The sequence below is a fragment of the Akebia trifoliata genome, chromosome 7 (assembly GCF_017979445.1).
Source record: "Akebia trifoliata isolate Shusen 1 chromosome 7, ASM1797944v1, whole genome shotgun sequence".
Lineage (NCBI taxonomy): Eukaryota > Viridiplantae > Streptophyta > Magnoliopsida > Ranunculales > Lardizabalaceae > Akebia > Akebia trifoliata.
Window position 1 is genome coordinate 28,540,871 of NC_141381.1, and position 19,097 is coordinate 28,559,967.

General features: G+C 35.3%; 2 protein-coding genes across 2 annotated transcripts; both read right to left on the reverse strand.

Annotated features, from left to right (window-relative positions):
• Positions 1-1,043: 1,043 nt before the first annotated feature.
• On the reverse strand, positions 1,044-4,662 carry MENG (S-adenosyl-L-methionine-dependent methyltransferases superfamily protein). Its single transcript, XM_086448124.1, has 8 exons — positions 4,502-4,662; positions 4,262-4,326; positions 4,104-4,194; positions 3,769-3,857; positions 2,749-2,882; positions 2,588-2,649; positions 1,953-2,052; positions 1,044-1,302 (listed from the first exon to the last, which is right to left on the reverse strand). Exons 1-8 carry the CDS (start codon positions 4,634-4,636, stop codon positions 1,202-1,204), a joined length of 777 nt encoding a protein of 258 aa, XP_086304250.1. The 5' UTR covers positions 4,637-4,662; the 3' UTR covers positions 1,044-1,201.
• Positions 4,663-5,081: 419 nt separating this feature from the next.
• LOC147398809 (polyribonucleotide nucleotidyltransferase) lies at positions 5,082-17,262 on the reverse strand. The gene is made up of 16 exons (XM_086448125.1): positions 16,832-17,262; positions 15,387-15,542; positions 15,124-15,294; positions 14,062-14,187; positions 13,810-13,971; positions 13,520-13,639; positions 11,770-11,907; positions 11,501-11,663; positions 10,819-10,944; positions 9,818-9,948; positions 7,441-7,660; positions 7,241-7,312; positions 6,916-6,995; positions 6,476-6,619; positions 5,734-6,273; positions 5,082-5,518 (listed from the first exon to the last, which is right to left on the reverse strand). Exons 1-16 carry the CDS (start codon positions 17,165-17,167, stop codon positions 5,414-5,416), a joined length of 2,790 nt encoding a protein of 929 aa, XP_086304251.1. The 5' UTR covers positions 17,168-17,262; the 3' UTR covers positions 5,082-5,413.
• Positions 17,263-19,097: the final 1,835 nt, after the last annotated feature.

Sequence of the window (19,097 nt, forward strand, 5' to 3'; positions counted from 1 at the left end):
TGGAAGGCTTCTCCATGTGTACTTTACTCACCACGTGGCATATATTATTTTGGCTGATTTTCTTATGATGGAATATGATTTAACAAAAAATAGACGTAAATCACCAATCAGATTCTCCATTATTGGGCTTGAACCAAGCCGAGAATTGGAGTTATAACTTTTTTTAATATTAAATTAATGACTTATTATATGAAACCTCATATTGATATTTTTTTCATTAAAGACATGATGCTTCCAAGCTGGTTTATAGAACCGAACCGACCTTAGTTCAATTTAATTTGATTTGATTCTATGGAAAATTTGATTCGATTATGATTCTTATTTAAAGGAATCGAATTATGTCGGTTTAATTCCGATTTGACCCGAACCAAGTTGCACCCCTAATCTTGTGTTTTCCAAACTAATGACATACCCCTTTGATTTTAATGACGAAAGTTTCATCTTATACTCTTAGACAAAAATCTTATTTTGTCATTGAGGTTTAATGGTAGAAAGAGTGAAGAATTTAAGTTCAAAGAAAAAAAAAATTACCCAAGATCTTGAAGTTGACTGCAAAAATCTTTAAAAAATAATAATAAAATAAAATAAATTGTATTGGGGATGTATCGATCACATAACACACATACACCATTACAATTTAGATGTAATTATAGAGCTGTGTCATCTCAAATTCCCATCTTCGCGATAATAGAACCAAGGAAACAAAAATGCAAATCTAAACATTGTTTGGTCATTAGCGTTCATAAGTCTCTTCCAAAGGATGGGCATTGATATTTTATTCGTAACTTTTCTTGGTTGAATTCGATAAGTTCATAAAACTCACTTTGCGATAAACTTTTGTCGTAACGGAACAAAATATTGGTTCTTAGTGCCGAAAAGCTTGGAAGTAATTTAGTTTGCCATCAACCTTTATCAGAGATTTGACCCAACAGTTAAGCCATTGGTGCACATGAAACTTAAACGGAATGATCACCATAAACCAAGTCGAATCCATTAGTAATCATTCAAGATAAACATTTGAAATAATACAACTTGAGAAATTTTTCACTAACACTAAAAAATGGTGCATATTGTACTCAAAAATTCAAAATAGGTAAAATGCCAAGAATTCCATAAGACAAATTTTAAATTCTTTCTCCCCACACTATATTAGATGGCATCCTCACTAAATCTGCACCCATTTTGGATCAATTTCGTAATGCTAACGTGTGGCTACTAGGTTACCCATGAGGCCTCCACCGATTTCATAATGCTTGGCATTGGAAAACCCAGCTTCCAACGCAAGCTTCTCCAACTCCCTCCCTGCACCACATTACACTTCATCATCAATCTAGTGCAAGTAATTTGATGAGTTTAAAGAAATATTTTTGAACTTCCACTTGAATTGGGAGCTTGTTTGTAATGAGAGACTACAGCTTTGGTGGTCTATTTTGTTCCTTTGGCTCTATTTTTCTTTTCTTTTTGTATGAGGTAGGTCTTCTCAACCTCCTCTCTTTGATAAAATTTCTTATATATATATATTTTAACTTTTTGTTGTGTATGATATGTCGTGTACGCTGAATTGCAGGGGTGCAGATCGCCGTGCCCCCCAGTTAGCTTTACGAAAACGGCAATTGTGTAATATTTTCTTAAGGGTTTTCTATTTTGGGGAGATTTAATGTTTCAGTTACTCTCGATTTTATAAATAGAGATCTCTAGGGTTGTCAAACTTGAGAGAAATAGTGATTGTTCTTGTTCCAATCCATTGACCAAGGCACACTACCGAACCACGTAAATCCTTATGTGCAATTTTTGTCTCTGTGTTGTTTCGTTTTTTTAACACTTTTACGATCAATTAAGCAAGAGAGAACAAAACAAAAAACGCATGACTGTAGACCCAGATTCTAACGATAAGCAACGTATTTAAGCCCTCTCAAAACTGATCTAAAGTCTGTCAATAAGGGAGCACAGACCTGTTAAGAATTCGCGGATTGAGCTTTTCAAGTATTCATACTCCTTTGTAAGGCTGTAACTACTTGCCACTGGTACAACCACATTATCAATCATCCATTCCTTGCAAAAGGAATAAAAAAAAATCAAGATTAACTGTTTAAATTGCGTGAGATACATTTACAATTCAGAATTAGAACTTACATACCAACAAGATGGTCCTCATACTGTTGGGATGATATTAAAAGTTTTAAATGATGGGGACACAATCTTATAAACAATTGACACAATTTGTTTCATGGTCTCATAATTATGTCCTCCTTCAACAATCTCATATAGCCAGATCAACATGTCAGCATGTCAAATAGAATTCTAGGGCCACCATACATAACAATGTCTCATATCTGAATTGCATAGGTAATACATTTATCTATTAAAGTTGAAGAACGAAGCTTGGAAAACTTTTGGGTCATGGGGACGGAACCCCCATTCAAATAGAATCGAAACAGAACATTTTCTTTATTGTTGCAAAAGAAGTGAATACTAAGTTAAAGAAAGTGAGCACAACTTCATCATGTTATGGAAATATAAAAATATATTCTCTTATAAAAAAATGTTCAAGTAATTATTGACAGCCTTAATATATTGCGATAAACACCTGAATTAATGTAGTAAATGGTTGCGTGCTCTTGTTGAAGTCCAAAATGGATACCCTTGAACCTGAAACACACACCAACAACAATAAAACATAATTCAAATCATAAATCACATTTAAACTTTTTTTTTTTTTAAATTTATAAAGAAACAAAATAAGTGAACCTGGTTTTAGAACTCGAAACATTTCCTTCATAGCTTTAGGTTTATCTACCAAATTGCGTAGCCCATAACCAACAGTAATTGCATCAAAGTAGCTCTCTGGAAAGGGTAAATCATGTGCATCACCTTCCATCCACCTACAAATATTGACATTAATTAAACAATGAAAAGGAGAAATTACGACATTTGAAATAATTTTATCAATTTTTAGTGCACCATCATGTTTCAATTTATTCGGCGCCTTTTGAAAGTTAGAAGTTGTTTTCAAATTGTTGTCATTGACATTGTAAATTTAAAATCTCAAAGTCAACTATTTGATGATTGTTAGTTCTATTAGTAATAATTATATTTTTAAACTTTTGTCTTACCAAATTTTTGGTACCTTTTTAAGTTTTTTTATTCAGAATTTGTTTATTCAAGAGAGAAAGGTAACTTCTAGTTGCAAACTTTCTTCTATTGTCTTGAACACACATGTGAATAGACATGTAACTTGAGGTAAAGGTTTCTCAATGTCTACTTTAAAAGACATGTTGAGTTTAGTCCCACATCGAACACTCATTGCCTTGTCTCTCTCCTTATAAACTCTTGGGCCACTCCACTTATTGCCAATTGGTTTTGAGTTGGACCGGCATGTTGAGTTTAGTCCCACATTGGACACTCATTGCCTCGTCTCTCTCCTTATAAGCTCTTGGGCCACTCCACTCATTGCCAATTGATTTTGAGTTGGACCCCCAAATTTATCAAGGCACATTAATACTTTTTCAAAGCAACATAAAATTCCATGATTGTTTTATCAAGTGAGCTGCAATTGCCATACCAACTTTTACTAATGCCACACCAATTCCTATGTAATTCACCAAAGAATTGCACACAGTTGGTGTGGCGTAAGTAAAAGTTGATGTGGCAATAGTAACTCTCTTTATTAATACAGAGCAAATTTTAATTTTCTATTTCTCAGTTGCATCTTTTTCAATAATTCTCATTCAAGGGGCATAGTATGGACCCTAGTTTACCAATGCTTACATGATGTTATTGTACCACGCGTTCCATTGCAACTCTTGTCGAGACGATGCAACCAATAATTGATCCTTTGAAAAATCAAGACCAGTCACCTACAAAACTTATTCCCAAAAATAAAATTTTAATTGAATTCAAATTAAGACATACTAACTGAAAATTTATAGTTAAAAAGTCTGAAAATCCCCACAACAACTGCACCACCAAACAGTATCGAGGTCTGGGTTGGCTTTTAATAATTGATGGATCAAGCCCAGGCCCATATCTTTAGAAAATGTATTGTTTCGGAACCCAATCTATTATCTAAAAAGAAAAATAAAAAGAGAGAGAGAGAGAGAAACCTTTCCTTCAGGTCCGATTTTATTAGACAAAAGAAACGCCAAATCACCACTTCCACAACACAAATCCAACACACAGTCACCCTTACTCGCTCTGCTCAACAATAAAATAAATAAATAAAAATAAAAATAAAAATTTTAAATAAAAATAAATAAATTACCCGCTCCAAGAAACAGCCATCCGTTTCCAAATGCGATGCTGCCCCAAACTCAACAAATCGTTCAGCTGAAATTATAAAACTTAAAAAAATCATTAAAAAAAATGGAAATTTATTCACAAAAGCACTCAAAGTCCCATGAGAGTAGGATTATAAGGGTTAACTATCGGCGCAAATAAGAATATTGAAATGTGATAAATCTTAGAAATTTCAAAGAGGAGTAATGTTCATGGAGAGGCGTACGTTATCATATACAGGAGCGATTCGGTTAAAGAGCACTTGGCGTTCGTTAGCGCAATGAACCGGCTGATTACGGGTCCGAAAACTCCAAAAAGGTTGACCCGAAAACGGAGACACAGACACTGAAAGGAAAGCCATCCTTTCGTCCCAAATTTTACTGGATCGGGTTTTATTAGACTTCCAAGTTTTTCGAAATTACGATTATAGCCCTAAAATTTCTTTTTTCTTACGAATATAGCCCTGATGGTGCAACATGGAATCGTGTATCGTTATACATAGATCGGAAGATCAAAACCATCCCATGCTTTTGTCACCTATCAGATATGAGAGCACTTGATTTTAAATCATCACATGGATGGTGTAGATTTGTAGATCAATAAATCTTTAAAAAAAATTAACTGGCATACAAAGAGGATGACTCATCATCATCAACCTAAACTAGATCAACAAATAGGGCTGTAAATCAATCGGTGGGCCATATAACACAGTTTGCCATAGATCAGAGCCACAATTGATGTTCCTACACCAAGTTCGGTATAGCGCATGCGCACAGAATTATTCCTCAAAAACTGATAAACATATCTCATAAATTAACAATTAATTTATTAATTAAATGTAAAGTGTACATTTTAATAAAGTTAAAACAGCAAGGAACCAGACCACCAACAAGAACTCTTTTCAAGTTAGATTGGCAGATAACTGCACCCATGAACCATGTAGTTCCCCAAGCAATGCCCCGAATTCTATATAAACTCAAACATCGTACAAGCTTCAAAACCACCCACTCTTCCTGCAAAAACAATTCCCGATATTTGGCATCTCATCTATACTAATTGATGATTTCATTTTGCGCTCATCTTCTCAATTGTTGCCCGCGAGATATTTTACTCTTCAAGATGGAATGCTGATGACCCATTACTCATCTTCTAACAAAGACATTACTGGAATCCCCTTGGTAGAGAAATTCAAACACTTGACTCGCAACTCTTCGCCAACCTCAAAGTCTTTTTTACCATTTACCTGCAAAGCACAAGTATTAAGAATGATATAGTTTTGCAAATAAATACATGACATTAATAATTATAATTATCAATTTCAAAGTGATAACAGTCATTTTATCAAAGGGAACTTATGAATTTTATGGTCTTACATGTCGATAATAACAGATTTACCCAAACAATCAAGAATAAAATATTTGAGGAAAAAAAACATATTCCAAAAACAAAAAAACGCACCTCAAATCGATACATTCCACGAATTCCACCACCCAGATCAAGGACTAACCCATGTGCCCGTATCTGATAAACCTTCGCACTAAGCTTGTCCCCGAGTCTCAATGACTTGGCACTTACGCCAGTTCCATTTACAGCTTTCACCTTGTCATTCACCTTTGGGGCTCTAGAAGAAGTCTGAGAACTCTTCTCATTTTTCTGAGTGATTTTTTGAGTAACAGTAGCAGAACTTACCTCTTCATCGCACTCTGCGGCACTCCGAATTACAATTGATGGGGGCAAGATAGAGGAAGAATTGCCTACCAGTGATTCATCCGAAGTAGAATCCTTGATTTCTTCACAGTTAGACATGTCCCCACCTGAACCCCCGATAATTACTTTTTGTTTCACAGGTGATACAAAACCTCCATGAACCACATTCTTCGTTTCAGGTTGGGGTAATGTTGCTTTCAGAGAGAGTTTAATGTTACCCCGGACATCCTGTCCAATGCACATTAACGAAAGCTGTTGGCCTATAGATACTATATCCGAGACTCGAGAGACCTGAACAAAGAATGATGTAAAGATTTGTTAATTGTGCATCATGATGTCAGCAATGTAAGTTTCCATGACGAAGTCAAAAACTATGACTGAAAAATAATGAAATCATGAGCTAAAAATAAAACATATTGAAGATAGGTAAGGATTTTAATAAAAGCAACAGGAGTTTGGTCCTAAAGGAACCACCTCCATTAATTTTACATACCTGCTCATGTGATAACTCAGAAACATGTAACAAGCCTTGTTGGCCACCATTAAACTCCACAAAAGCACCATATTCTTTAATTGAAGATACAACACCTTTATAAATTCCTCCAACTTCAATTTCACGTCCAATGATAAAATCAACCTGAGAATAAAAAATAATAATGATTAGCATTCGTGTTGACATAAACAGTAGAAAATAATTAATAGTTCAATAGGAAATGAGAAAATCTAATGTTGAAGCATCTACAGTATCTGTATCAAATCATGTTGATACAGGCACACTGGTCATACGGTGGCATCCAAGCATTGTAAGAGAAAAATACAAATAGGTTATTTTGAAATCTAAAACATACTTCAAAAGGAAAATGCTACTCAAAAGAGGCACTTCAACTTGACTGATTATACAAATGAAATAACCCTGAGGGATATTACAATTACCTTGTCTACTGCTTTTTCCAGAGCTATCTGATTCTTGGCAATTATAGTTAGTGTTCCATCGCTTACAGATATCCGTGCACCTAAATTAGGGAAGCACATTGTAGAAAACACTGAAGTGATAATAGTACATAGAAGCCCGACCATTGTAATAGTAATGATAATAATAATAATTATTAAAAAACAGTATAAGTGGAAAATGAGTCAATCACTTTATGCAAAAAATACATGACATGATATTCACGGAAAATATCCGTATTTATGCATGTAAAGATCCTTGGATGCAGATTGCACTGTATTTTACACCTGCTGAAGTTTTAAAGCAAACCTGTTTCCTCTTCAATTTTTCTCCTTTGAGCACCTTGAGGGCCTATTAAGCGCCGAAGGGAATCATTACTGACTTCATAGTAGCTACAGCAAATCATTAATTTTAATGCATATATCAGTGATAACTCATACTTGGACACATAATTTGCTTGATCAAATTGATGTCAGTAACAAAATCAAAGCAAAAGTCATGCTTCCAACCTAGTCGTGGAGAGCTCCTATCTTCTTGAGTACGGGGTGCATTAATCTCTTGTTCCATATGATCAAGGATTTGAAGGCGGGCTTTCAATGCAGGCTCCAAAGACTCACAGATAATATCTAAAGGAATTCCAGCTGGTTTAATATCCAACTGAACTGCATTAATTCCCTTTCGTGTGCCAGCAATTTTGAAGTCCATGTCCCCTAGATGATCTTCCAGACCCTGCAATGTGCAAGGAACCGTGATGAACAGGACTTGTTTTCGTACACTAGCAAAACTAGAACTTGTTTTCATAAGAAACATAGGACAATTGATTTTAAAAGAAGAAAAGGCAGACATCACAGTTTGTAAATGATTTTGGCATAGTGAGATCGACAACTAATGCAGAAGATTTGAGAAAAAATAAGAATCTACACCCTTTTTTGTCTTAGGAAAAGCCTATCATGGAAGCCTTCTTCCCAAGATTTGGGGTCACAATACAGGGAAAAAATGTCTCATGTGAGCACATTGACGTTATTAAGGATATTTATGCTGGAGTTGTAGCAGGAGCTTGAACATTCGTTGCAGAAATGAGGGACTTTCTAGTTAAATGGGTTTGCACCAAGGGTTAGCCCTAGGTCCATACCTTTTTGCACAAGTATGGATGGATTAATGGCTCATATTCAAGAAGAGAAGTCCAGTGGAATACATTATTTGCAAAAGGTGCAGTGTTGATCAATGAAATTAGAGAAAGTAAATTCAAATTGTACCTACGGAATGATGTCTTAGAAACCAATGATTTAAAAATAGTTGGACCATGACAGAATATGTATATTGCCACTTTTGTGAGGATACTCCTAGGGACAAAACAATAATATACATTGACGGGCAATAAATATAACCCAGAAAGATCACTTCCAATATCTATCGATTCTTAATAGAGGTGAAAATATTGATGAGGATGTGAAACATAGAATGTTGGGTGGATTTAAGTGGAGGAACCCTTTTCGGAGTTCAATGTGATCAACGTGGGTCAATCAAACCAAGGTCTAATCTCGATTTGAGGCAATGTTCTAGTCAAGAGAAAAACAGAAACATTCTTAACCGAAATGGTATTGACCAAAACGGACAAAACCAAAATTGTTCCATCGAAGCATTCAAAATGGTATGAAATTTTGAACCATGATACAAACTAGAGAAAAAATTTAAAGGGTGGCACTAAGACCATTATGTTTTATGGATCTCAAAGTCAGGCAATCAAGAAATATGTTCATAGAATAAATACGGTAGTGATGAAAATGTTAAGTATATTCCAGGGAATTCATGAAACACAAAAGCAAAAAATGAGTATATTCCGGGGAATTTAGGAATAGCCCCAAAAGAAGAAAAAATAAAGGAAAGTCAATTGAGATGGTTTGGGCATGTATAACCAATAATAGCATCGGTGACAAGTGCATTGATGCAAGTCGAAGGCTCCAAAAGGGAAAGAGGAAGGTTGAAATAGCATGGATGTAAGGAAAAGTCATAGAAGGTGGATATTAGCTTTGTTCCTGTTGCTTTCTCTTTCTGTCCACTTTTCTTTTCTTTTTCTTGGATTTTAAGATGGTCTCATTGACCTCCTCTTTGCTTTTGATTGAATGAAATCCTATACTTACCATATATATATATGGTCCCGTTCGGCAGCCAACGTTAGGGAGCCAACGCTTTCTCTTATATGGGTTAGAAGTTTCGGAGTGGGCTGACTTTTTGTGAGGATGATCTCCATGGTGAGGAGATCATCCTAAAAACAAATCAGCCCAATCTGAAACTTCTAACCCCATCAAAAGTGGTGTACATATCAATCGTAAAAATCGACAGTCCACAATTCTTCAACTTGTAAACCACTTTTGATGGGGGGGTTAGAAGTTTTGGAATCGACTGAGTTTTTGTGATGATAGTCTCCTCACCATAGAGATTGTCCTCACAAAAAATCAGCCTATTCCAAAACTTTTAACCCATATAAGACACAACGTTGGCTGTATTCTTTCTTTTTTTTTTTTTTTCTTTTTTTTTTTTGAGCTAATTGATCTATTTCTTGATCAATCTGTCCTTTGTGCTCTGTGTTGGAAGGGGATTTTCCAAGTTTATTTATTTTAATATTCACTCGGTTGAGTGGCACATTAAGATGGAATATATATATAGATATATATATATATATATATACATTCCATGCAACTTTATCTAGAATCATATATTTAATCAAGCCTTGTGTTTTCATATCATTTATTTTTTCTTTTTCTTTTTTTTCTAATTAATATGAATGGCAAAGGAGAATTTTGTATTACATTATTTTGCAATCTATTTTAACCACCACAGCGGCGGTCAACTGAATAACTCAAATGGTTCAAGTAGACAACTTACTAATATATCGGTTAGTATACGGTATTCCTTAATCATCCCAGTTGATGGATCCACATCAGTAACAAGACCCACAGAAACACCTGCAGTATGTTCTTGTAATGGAATTCCAGCATCCATTAAAGCAATACTACCTGCAAAGAACATATAATTTTTTAAGACTTCACAGAAGAATACAATATATTACAATGAGCAAAATGGAGAATACCACGTGATAAGTATGAAGCTTTTGGTCAAGGAGCAAGTGAACTGGATTCATTTTCATATACATAATATAGATTTGAGTTGGTTAAGTATACAGGCCAATTTATCTCAGGACCTAACCATAAACAAGGATATGGCCATGCTCCCATTTTTTGCCACGTTGACATATAGCAACATGGATCTGCATCAATACATCTGTGACACACATCCTTACACGTGTGACAATGTCAACCTTTATTTTAAAAAAATACTAGAAAATGATTTCTAAAAGAAGGGTAGAGTGTTCCATCCTACACACGCTATCTTAAGTGCTTAACACACCAGTGCCTTCATAGCTTTCCCTATTATAAATCTACTTTTATTTATTAACACGTATTGGATAGTTCTATGGTGTATGGAAATGTAACCTTCTACTTTCTCACACTTTTCCCCTCGTTTTTAGTTTAAAAAGAAACTTCTGATTTGAAGATGACTAATATAATATATTACAGTACATGTGAGCGAATGTTCTGCCTTTGGCCCTCCCTAAGGAAGTGTGTTGACAGCAATACACACGACCGTTCCATTGTTATATAGACAGCTAATGAGGAATTAATCAGCATAAACAAAAATGGTAAAATTCCAAAGTTCTTTTCGGTGCATTGCAAGAGTTTGGTAAGAAGGCTTATAGATCCATGGATAAAATCTACAAGCTTATGGAAGCTTACGCAGGCTGAAAAGAGCCTTCAAAAATGAAAGAAATCAAAAAACAAAATGAACATCTGATGTGAGCTCTTACAGGAGTAGTTTAATGAGGATACCTCCACAAACAGTTGCCATTGAGGTCGAACCATCAGAGGCCATGACATCTGAATTGACACGGATAGTATATGGGAAATCCTCTTCAGAAGGTAACACAGCAAGCAAAGCTTTCTCCGCAAGAGTGCCTACAACAGCGTAAAAAGTAAAGGAATTGCATGTTCAACAAAAACCCTCATTGGCAAAACATAAATAATATGCATGAAAGGTACTGAAGAAAGTTGCCAACAAGAAAAATTCAGAGTCCTCAACAATCCGAAAAATCTTCCACCAAACCAATAATATCATGGGGCACATGCTTTGTAATTATATGTATCGTGGACACTTATCAGAGCTTTGAGTATTGGTTCAAATTTTGAAAGGTGTTTAGGGGGTCTTTTTTGAGGATTTTTTTGTTTAGATGGGACCATGTAAGGATTGATCTTGCTCATGGCTTGTCTGCTTTTTTTCTTTGCCTTCTCTCTCGTGTAGACTAGTCTTCTCCACCTTCCTTTCTCTTTTAATACATTTTGCTTTGTCAGATTGTAATGTTGATCACAAGTTCGCTTAACATCAATTCAAGCAGCGAATCATATGTTTGCGAGTCATCTAAAAAAGTGACCACTATGGTTGAACTCAAACATTCATTCTCAACTAGGTGTTGTTTAGTTAACATAGCATCGCAGAAAAGGTAAATTAGATTACCATGGCCAACTTCACGCCTATTCAGGCCACCTCGTTTAGCAATCTCATTAATTGAGAATGATGGAAAACTATAGTGAAGCATGAAGCGCTTTCTCGGCGGGCCAACCACAGAGTCCAAGCGTTGAGCATCTCCTGGGGCTCCAATTGTGACATAGCAGAGAACCTGCAACCAGGATTTCAGAAAGGCAGCTGATATGAAAACTTTTGGTGTTATATTTATCCAAGAAAAGTGAAGAAATCCAACAAAAGTAAAGGAAATGAAAGTAGACCTGAGTATCTCCACGTGAGAAAAACGACGATCCATGTGGTACATGTAAGTTACCAGATTTACAGCATAAAGGCCTAACTTCATCAAGACACCTCCCATCAACTCTAAGCCCTTTCTCAATAATCCTCTTCCGAACAACCTGATAGCATACGAAAACAAATTCATTTACAAGAATCAGAAAATATATATATAGATATGAAAACTCAAATTATTTAGGAATGAGATGTGCCTTAGAGCAAATTATCAAGATCATCATATCCCAATTATATGGAGTCAGCTGCCCGAATCATATTCCTACAATCAGATCAATTTGAAGACATGTCCTCCATTCAGACAAGTAAACCCAAATCTGCTCCAAATACCTCAATCTAAATCCTATTTGAACTTCTCGCCTTTTTAGGACATTAAACCAGCATGTTCCTTCTCTCCTTTTTTTTCTTTTCTTCTTTTTGATAAGTAACTAGTATGGTCCTTCTCAATAACGAAACCCCTTTAATTCCTGCTTTCATCATCTGTGAATGCTATGACTATAAATAAATAAAAACTCTCCTCACCCCCCATGGTCACAGCTCTTAAAAAAGTCAAAAGATTGGACAATTAATAGAATTAATTGCACTTTATCAAAAGAAATTAATAGAATTAATTGGGTTTTTTTTCACCTTAGTATTCACTCATCATTAGTTGCTCTACTTTAGTGTATCCATATCTAGAGAATCTTAGTATGAGTCTTAAATTCTTAAGACAGTTGGAATTCCATTGTTTTGATTTAAAAAGAATAACATTTGAGGTGTCCTATGCAGGCAAAAGTGGTTCAGTGAAAGGGACACGGTGCAATGGTGGGAAGGAATCAGCTAAGAGTATGGCAGAAGTACGAAATTGAAGTAGTAATCATCCCAAACACAAATAAGATGAGAAACTAATGCTCCTTCTTCGTTGCTTTATCTCCCTCTATTTTTTACCACATTTATTATGTTGGGATTAGTTTTAGATTAGTTATTTTTGTTTTGACTTGTCTTTTGGTTATTTTAGGAGTTTGATTTGAGTCTAAGTATTATTCACGTCATTTTTCTTTAGGCCTTATGTTGAGAGTCAAAACTTATCGTATTCTATTGATTTTCGTTTCGTTGAAAGATTATTCACTTATCTATCCAACAAATCTAACCCTATTCTATACTCCTCCATGAAACTTAACCCTATTCTATACCCTTATAACCAACTACAACACCCTATTGCAAAACCATGTACTTCACATACCCAATTGACCTTGTTGAAACCTTTCACCATGGCCAAGAAAACCTTTTGGTCCTAAAATCATTTTCTACAACTTTCTTTCTTCTTCAACAACTAATAAGCCTTTCCCCCTCTCTTCCTAAAGTAGAATAGACCTAAAACCGATAAAACCTATGTTGTCCTACATCAGTAATCAATAATTACAAGGTAATTGAAGAAAAATGCCGTGAAATCCAAACCTTCAAATCCGACACTCTAGGTCAGTAAGGAAATATTTACACTTATAAAATGAAGCGTGTGAAATGAGTGCAACATCCATTTTGAAAAGTCCAAGTGACACAGCAAAGCACGGACAAAGATACATGCTAACAAGGATTTCACTATAAGGATATTATCATACAGGAATCTCAAGAAGAAGAAATAAATTTACAAGAAATGCCTGTATCCATTTAGAGCTGAAAGACACAGAGAGAGATACATAAACCACAAAAAAAAAATTATCTGTATTTAGGTAAGCTTACCTTTTTCCTTACTGTGTCAATTGTCTTTGGCAAAACTTTTAAGCTTTCTTCATCGCATTCTTCTAGAAGTACCTTTTTTACATCTTGGGTAATTTTATCCAAGGCTTTGCCACGTTCAAACTGAATGTAAACAACACATTAACAAATAATTTTAAGGAGACAAATAAATTGTAAAATAAATAGGCAGTTGACTTTCATAACTCCCATAGAGAACAAAAAGAACACGTTCATCAAGAATTCAAAAAACTGAAAGAGTCATTTCACCAGAAAGAGAGAAGTTAAATGTGCACCTTGCCATAGCTGGGATCTGTAAAAACAGATTCAATTGGAGCTTCTGCCAAACCCCTGATTTTTTCCATTGTGGTATCTGAAACCATATATAATGTGTATTCCTTCTTATGTTTCCCAGCTTTTGCAGCCAATTTGATTTGAGGTTCAAGATATTTTACAGCCTGGATAATCAAAACTGCCATATTAGGATAGTCCATAAACCCAAATCTAAGTGACAACAATTAGAAGTTGTTACAAATCTTACGACTTACCTCAGGATGTGCTAACCGTAACGCTGCTTCTAGATCTCTCTCTGAAATCTCACGAGCCTGTACATCTACCATCAAAGTTTTATCCCGGGTGCAGGCATAAACCAAGTTGAGATCGCTTAAGCTAAGCTGCATGCATTACAATCAAAAAATAAATAAACAATGTCAAGAAGGCATCCAAAATGTGCATGAATATATATATATATATATATATATATATATATATAGACTTGAGAAAACAATTTTAAGTCAGTTCAAGGCAAATTCATGACGACTTTCATAGCATTAATTTGTAAATCAATAAAGATTCAAATAAGTAGATACCAGGTAATGCTGTTAGATTGAACTTCAATCTATGCATTCATACATCAAAAAGCAATCAGAAATTACTGAAGTATTGTAAGATTCGGATTTTCGAGGGTAAGTAATTCGATACCAATTGAAATTGTGGCGTTGATCCCTAAGACTAGGCATTCTACCTTTCTCCAAATGAAATTTTTTATGTAGCAAATATTACATTTCATACATGTCTTATCTTTTCTTTAGTATTTGTCTTATTTTTTCCATAAGGTATATGATACAAATCATATAAATTATGTAATCAATTATCTGCATTATTATAATGTAGGAATGATTAAGTTCAAGTGATTTAATTATGTTGTCAAGTCTACTAATCCTTCTTTTTTGGGGTTCATCGAATCAGATACTTGTATCAGTATCGAACTCTAACATTCATACGTGAATTAATCCACCATAGTCAGCAAAGTAGGGTTCATATACACATTATTCCTTATCACATGGTTACAAAAAAGACTATTCATTCAGGAAGGTCTTCGAAACCACCAAACATGCAGGCAAAGACGTAAACATTCCTAATATAACTGAATTTGTCCCTATTCAATAAGCTAGAAAGACCCCCACAAGGCAGTAGAGAATTGATGGTGTTGGCTAGGCCAAAGACATCATACTGACTAATGTAAAGTACTGCCTTGTGCAAGCTAGGAGTAACAAATTGTAGAGCAACATAAGAGGATCTAATAGGAAAAATTTGTAGAGTATTATCACCTCATCCATGCTAGGGTTAATTACAAATTGTCCATCTATCCTCCCTAGTTGTATCACTCCAATGGGACCACCCCAAGGAATATCCGATAACATAAGAGCAGCAGATGTCGCATTAGCAGCCATTACACCTGGATCTTGCCTCCCATCAGAGGAAAGAACATTCGCAACTACCTATAAAACTGGCCATATTGAGCAAGAAATAGTAAAAATAAATTGAGAACCAAAAGAAATAGAAAGATACTAGCTGAATAGCGACAACATACCTGGACCTCATTGTAAAAGCCAGCTGGGAATAGTGGTCGAATAGGTCTATCAATGAGGCGACCACATAAAAGTTCACGTTCCTTTGGAGCACCCTCTCTCCGCATGAAAGTGGTAGGAATTAAACCTTGAGCATATTGCTTTTCTTGATAATCAACCTTATGACAAGCAAATACATGGAGAACAACAATCCTAAGTATACCAAATGAGTATGTAATCGATTCCCAAAAACTTCAAAAACCAAGAAACTATCAAGAAGTATGCCGAAATTTAAAACATTAACAAATAGACAATTCCTTAACATTTCATGGCTTCATGTACAATAACCCTTACGGAGAGTTTTGCAGGAGGACCAAAAGTTTAGAATGCAAATTTAAGCATGCATACAACATAAAGAGATGAGAGAACCAAGAAAACATCAACAGATTCAGCTTGAAATTTAACAATAGAAAGAACCACACAACGTAACATACATGAACCTGAGAATTTGAGCTCTGGGTCTGAGACTTGGAATTAATTAATAATCAGGTCAAATTCCAGTTCGACCTTTTGAAACTGATATCGTTTGAAGTGGGTCTGAATATACTGATGCAAGATACAATGACAGCCCATAGTCAACTATATCAAAGAGACATCTCTCAAAAGAATCAATAACCTCTAAACATTGTAACCAAATCCAAGTACTCATAAAAAAATTTAAAAATAAATAAACAAACCATATCTTGTCAATGGGAAAATTTCAGGAGTGAATTTGGTTAATCTGGATAAATTCAGAAATTTTCATTAAAAAAATAGGGAAATTTTCAGGAAATATACCATTGATGTTTTTTGTGTTTCTTATCAAATCCCATCATGTTCAACCTTTGTAAAAATCATATCTTTATTCTTGAGATTTATATATTGAAAAAAAAATGTGGGTGAAGCGTAAAAATGTTATCATATTCAGCGATTAATTGATGAATCACCAATTAATTCATCGATTTAATTGGCTAGACCCTTATTCAGAGAATTTTATGAATTTTTATGCCTCTAATTCCATAATCACATGGGAAGTATTTTAGTGGAAATGAAAGCTGACATAACTACACTAACAAATATATGATCCAAATGAAGAAAAAAAATGGGGTCAAATTACTGCCTTGCAAGCAAATCCTAAGACTTCAAACAGAAAAATCAATTGCAAGTTCATTGAAGAAAATACAAATGTGGGTGCCCATGAATATAACAATAGGGATTCAATCAAAGTCAATTAAAATAAACCATATTTTGCAACAATAACAATGCAGGCCCTAAGACTTAAAAACAGAAAAATTAATTGTGGGTTCATCGAAGACAATATAAATGTTGGTAACCAACTACCCATTGAGTATAACAGTGAGGATTCAATCAAATTCAACTAAAATGAGCCATATTTCATATAAACTGAAATCAAGAACAACAACAACACATACGTGAGAGGTAAGAAATCTCGAACTCCATCTCCCTCTGCAGACACAACCGTCGTTAGGACTTGTGTCTTCTCCACATTCATAACGACCGAACCATTAGCGAACCGAGCGAGTTCTCCAGTTTCAAAGGTAATTACATTCGAACCAATCTCGAATTCTTCTGTAAATTTTTCCAGAATCTTTCTACCAGCGACCGGAACTTCTGAATCGGGTGGAGACGAGGAGACAAATCCCAGGCGACCAGAGCAAATGCTGCGGAATCCAAGTCTTCTGCGTGTGAGGAAGAACTGTACGGATGAGAGGAGAGGGTTGGCTCTGCTTCTCAGAGCTGCCATGGCCGAAACCCTGTGAGAGGAAACGAGAGAGAGACGTTTCGAGGAGAAGGTTTAACCTTCTCTACTTCCTTTCAGTTGGAGGGGTTGGGTTTAGGGTTTAAGGATTTTAGCGCGAGAGAGGGAGCTGGCGTATAATTTTAAAACTCGTTGGAGACTGAGACAACCCGGGAGAGTCATCCCGGGTCTTTTGGCAACCGAGCGAGATACACTGACTCGTTGGGAACTTAAGGCCATAGCCCAACTCGAATTTGACGGGCTGAAAATAATTGAGCCCAGCCCTAACTTTGTGGATTCAACAGGAAGACCTCAACCCTTTTTTTGTCGAGAGGGCCAGGCTAGCGGCCGACAGGCCCAATTCACACCCCTAGATTTTAGCCCGAGAGAGGGATCTGGCATTGTTTTAAAACTCTGTTTTTTTTTTTTTTTTTTTTAAGATTTTATTTTTGTTTATTTGTCAGATATTAACCCATTCGAGTCCTTATTGGTTCACAAGAAATCATCCAAATCAGAAAAGAAATGTTACAAATTTTATATCATAATGGCGTGGTAATATAAATTTTTGTTTGGATTCATATCAACCCAAGCCCAGCCCAATCTTGGCCTAATTTACATAAAAATCAACCCAAACCCAGCCTAGGCCCATTATGGTCAAGTTGGGCTTAGCTTGTTTAGGTCTGATAGGGGTATAGAGCTGGTATAAGATATAGCCCACCTGTAGGCCTCAACCAAAGCCTGCCTGAACATGTTCATTGGCAGCCCTAGAGATGTGCACACATAAATTAAGCTAGACAAGACTTAAACCCAGCCCATGAGAATTTGGGTTGGGCTCTGGGCTTTTTTTCAGACCTATAAACAACGAAAAGAAAAGTATTGGAAAATTAAAAAACAAAGCCATTGTTTTCGACAACAACAATAAAAAAAAAATTAGTTCATGTTTTGATCTAAAAAACTCAATCTGTATCAATCAATTAACCCAGACCCAGAAAGAAGAATAAAAAAGAAAGAACAAACGGTCTCGAGGGTACTTAGTATGTTATTATGGGCCGGACAGGCCTGACACAACACTATGAAGTCCTAGCGGTGCTTGGATTTGGGCTTGAAAATTATGAGTGTGGCCCAATTATGCAGTCTGCAGGCTTAAGATCAAGGTACTAAACCTTATTTTTCAAGTGGATCAGGTTGGATTAAGAGGCCAACCAATCCAATTTATGGTCGTTAGGATATTTTTATCTTTTTGTAATTTATTATTTATATAAACAAACATATCAAATGCCCACATCAGCATTGGATTCCTCACTTCTACAAAGAACCATATAAAAGTCGGTGTGCAAACCATTTTTTATCCCTACTTAAGATTGTGACATGTACCCCTCAAAAAAATTATTCTCACGTAAAAAGGCGGAGTCCGAACTTATTTAAATCAATATGTTAAAACAATTCACATCTGAACGAGATCACACAAGGACATGAGATCCCTAGCTCGTTTCTGATCTGATCACTAGCTCGTATATGATCTAATCCCGAGTTCTTTTCTAATTCTAATTCTAATTCTTAGCTCGTATTTGATCCTTAGCTCATATCCAACCTAAATCCGAGTTCATATATAATCCCTAACTTGTTTTTGATCAAATCTCTAACTCAAATCTAACTTGAACCCGAGCTAGTATCTACTCCCTAGTTCGTTTCTAATCTAATTCCTAACACATATCTAAATTCAAGCATATTCTTTCATGTTAAATAAAATCTTATCAGACTGATGAGACATCACATGTCAAAGATCTTTATTTTTCTACTTTGCATTAATGATTAAAGATACTAATATATCAAACTCAAATGTTTACTTATATGTGATGAACACATCTTCCAAAGTACTCAAGTGCATCTTAACTACATCTCAACTACTCAATTCATCTTACACCTGGACCAAACA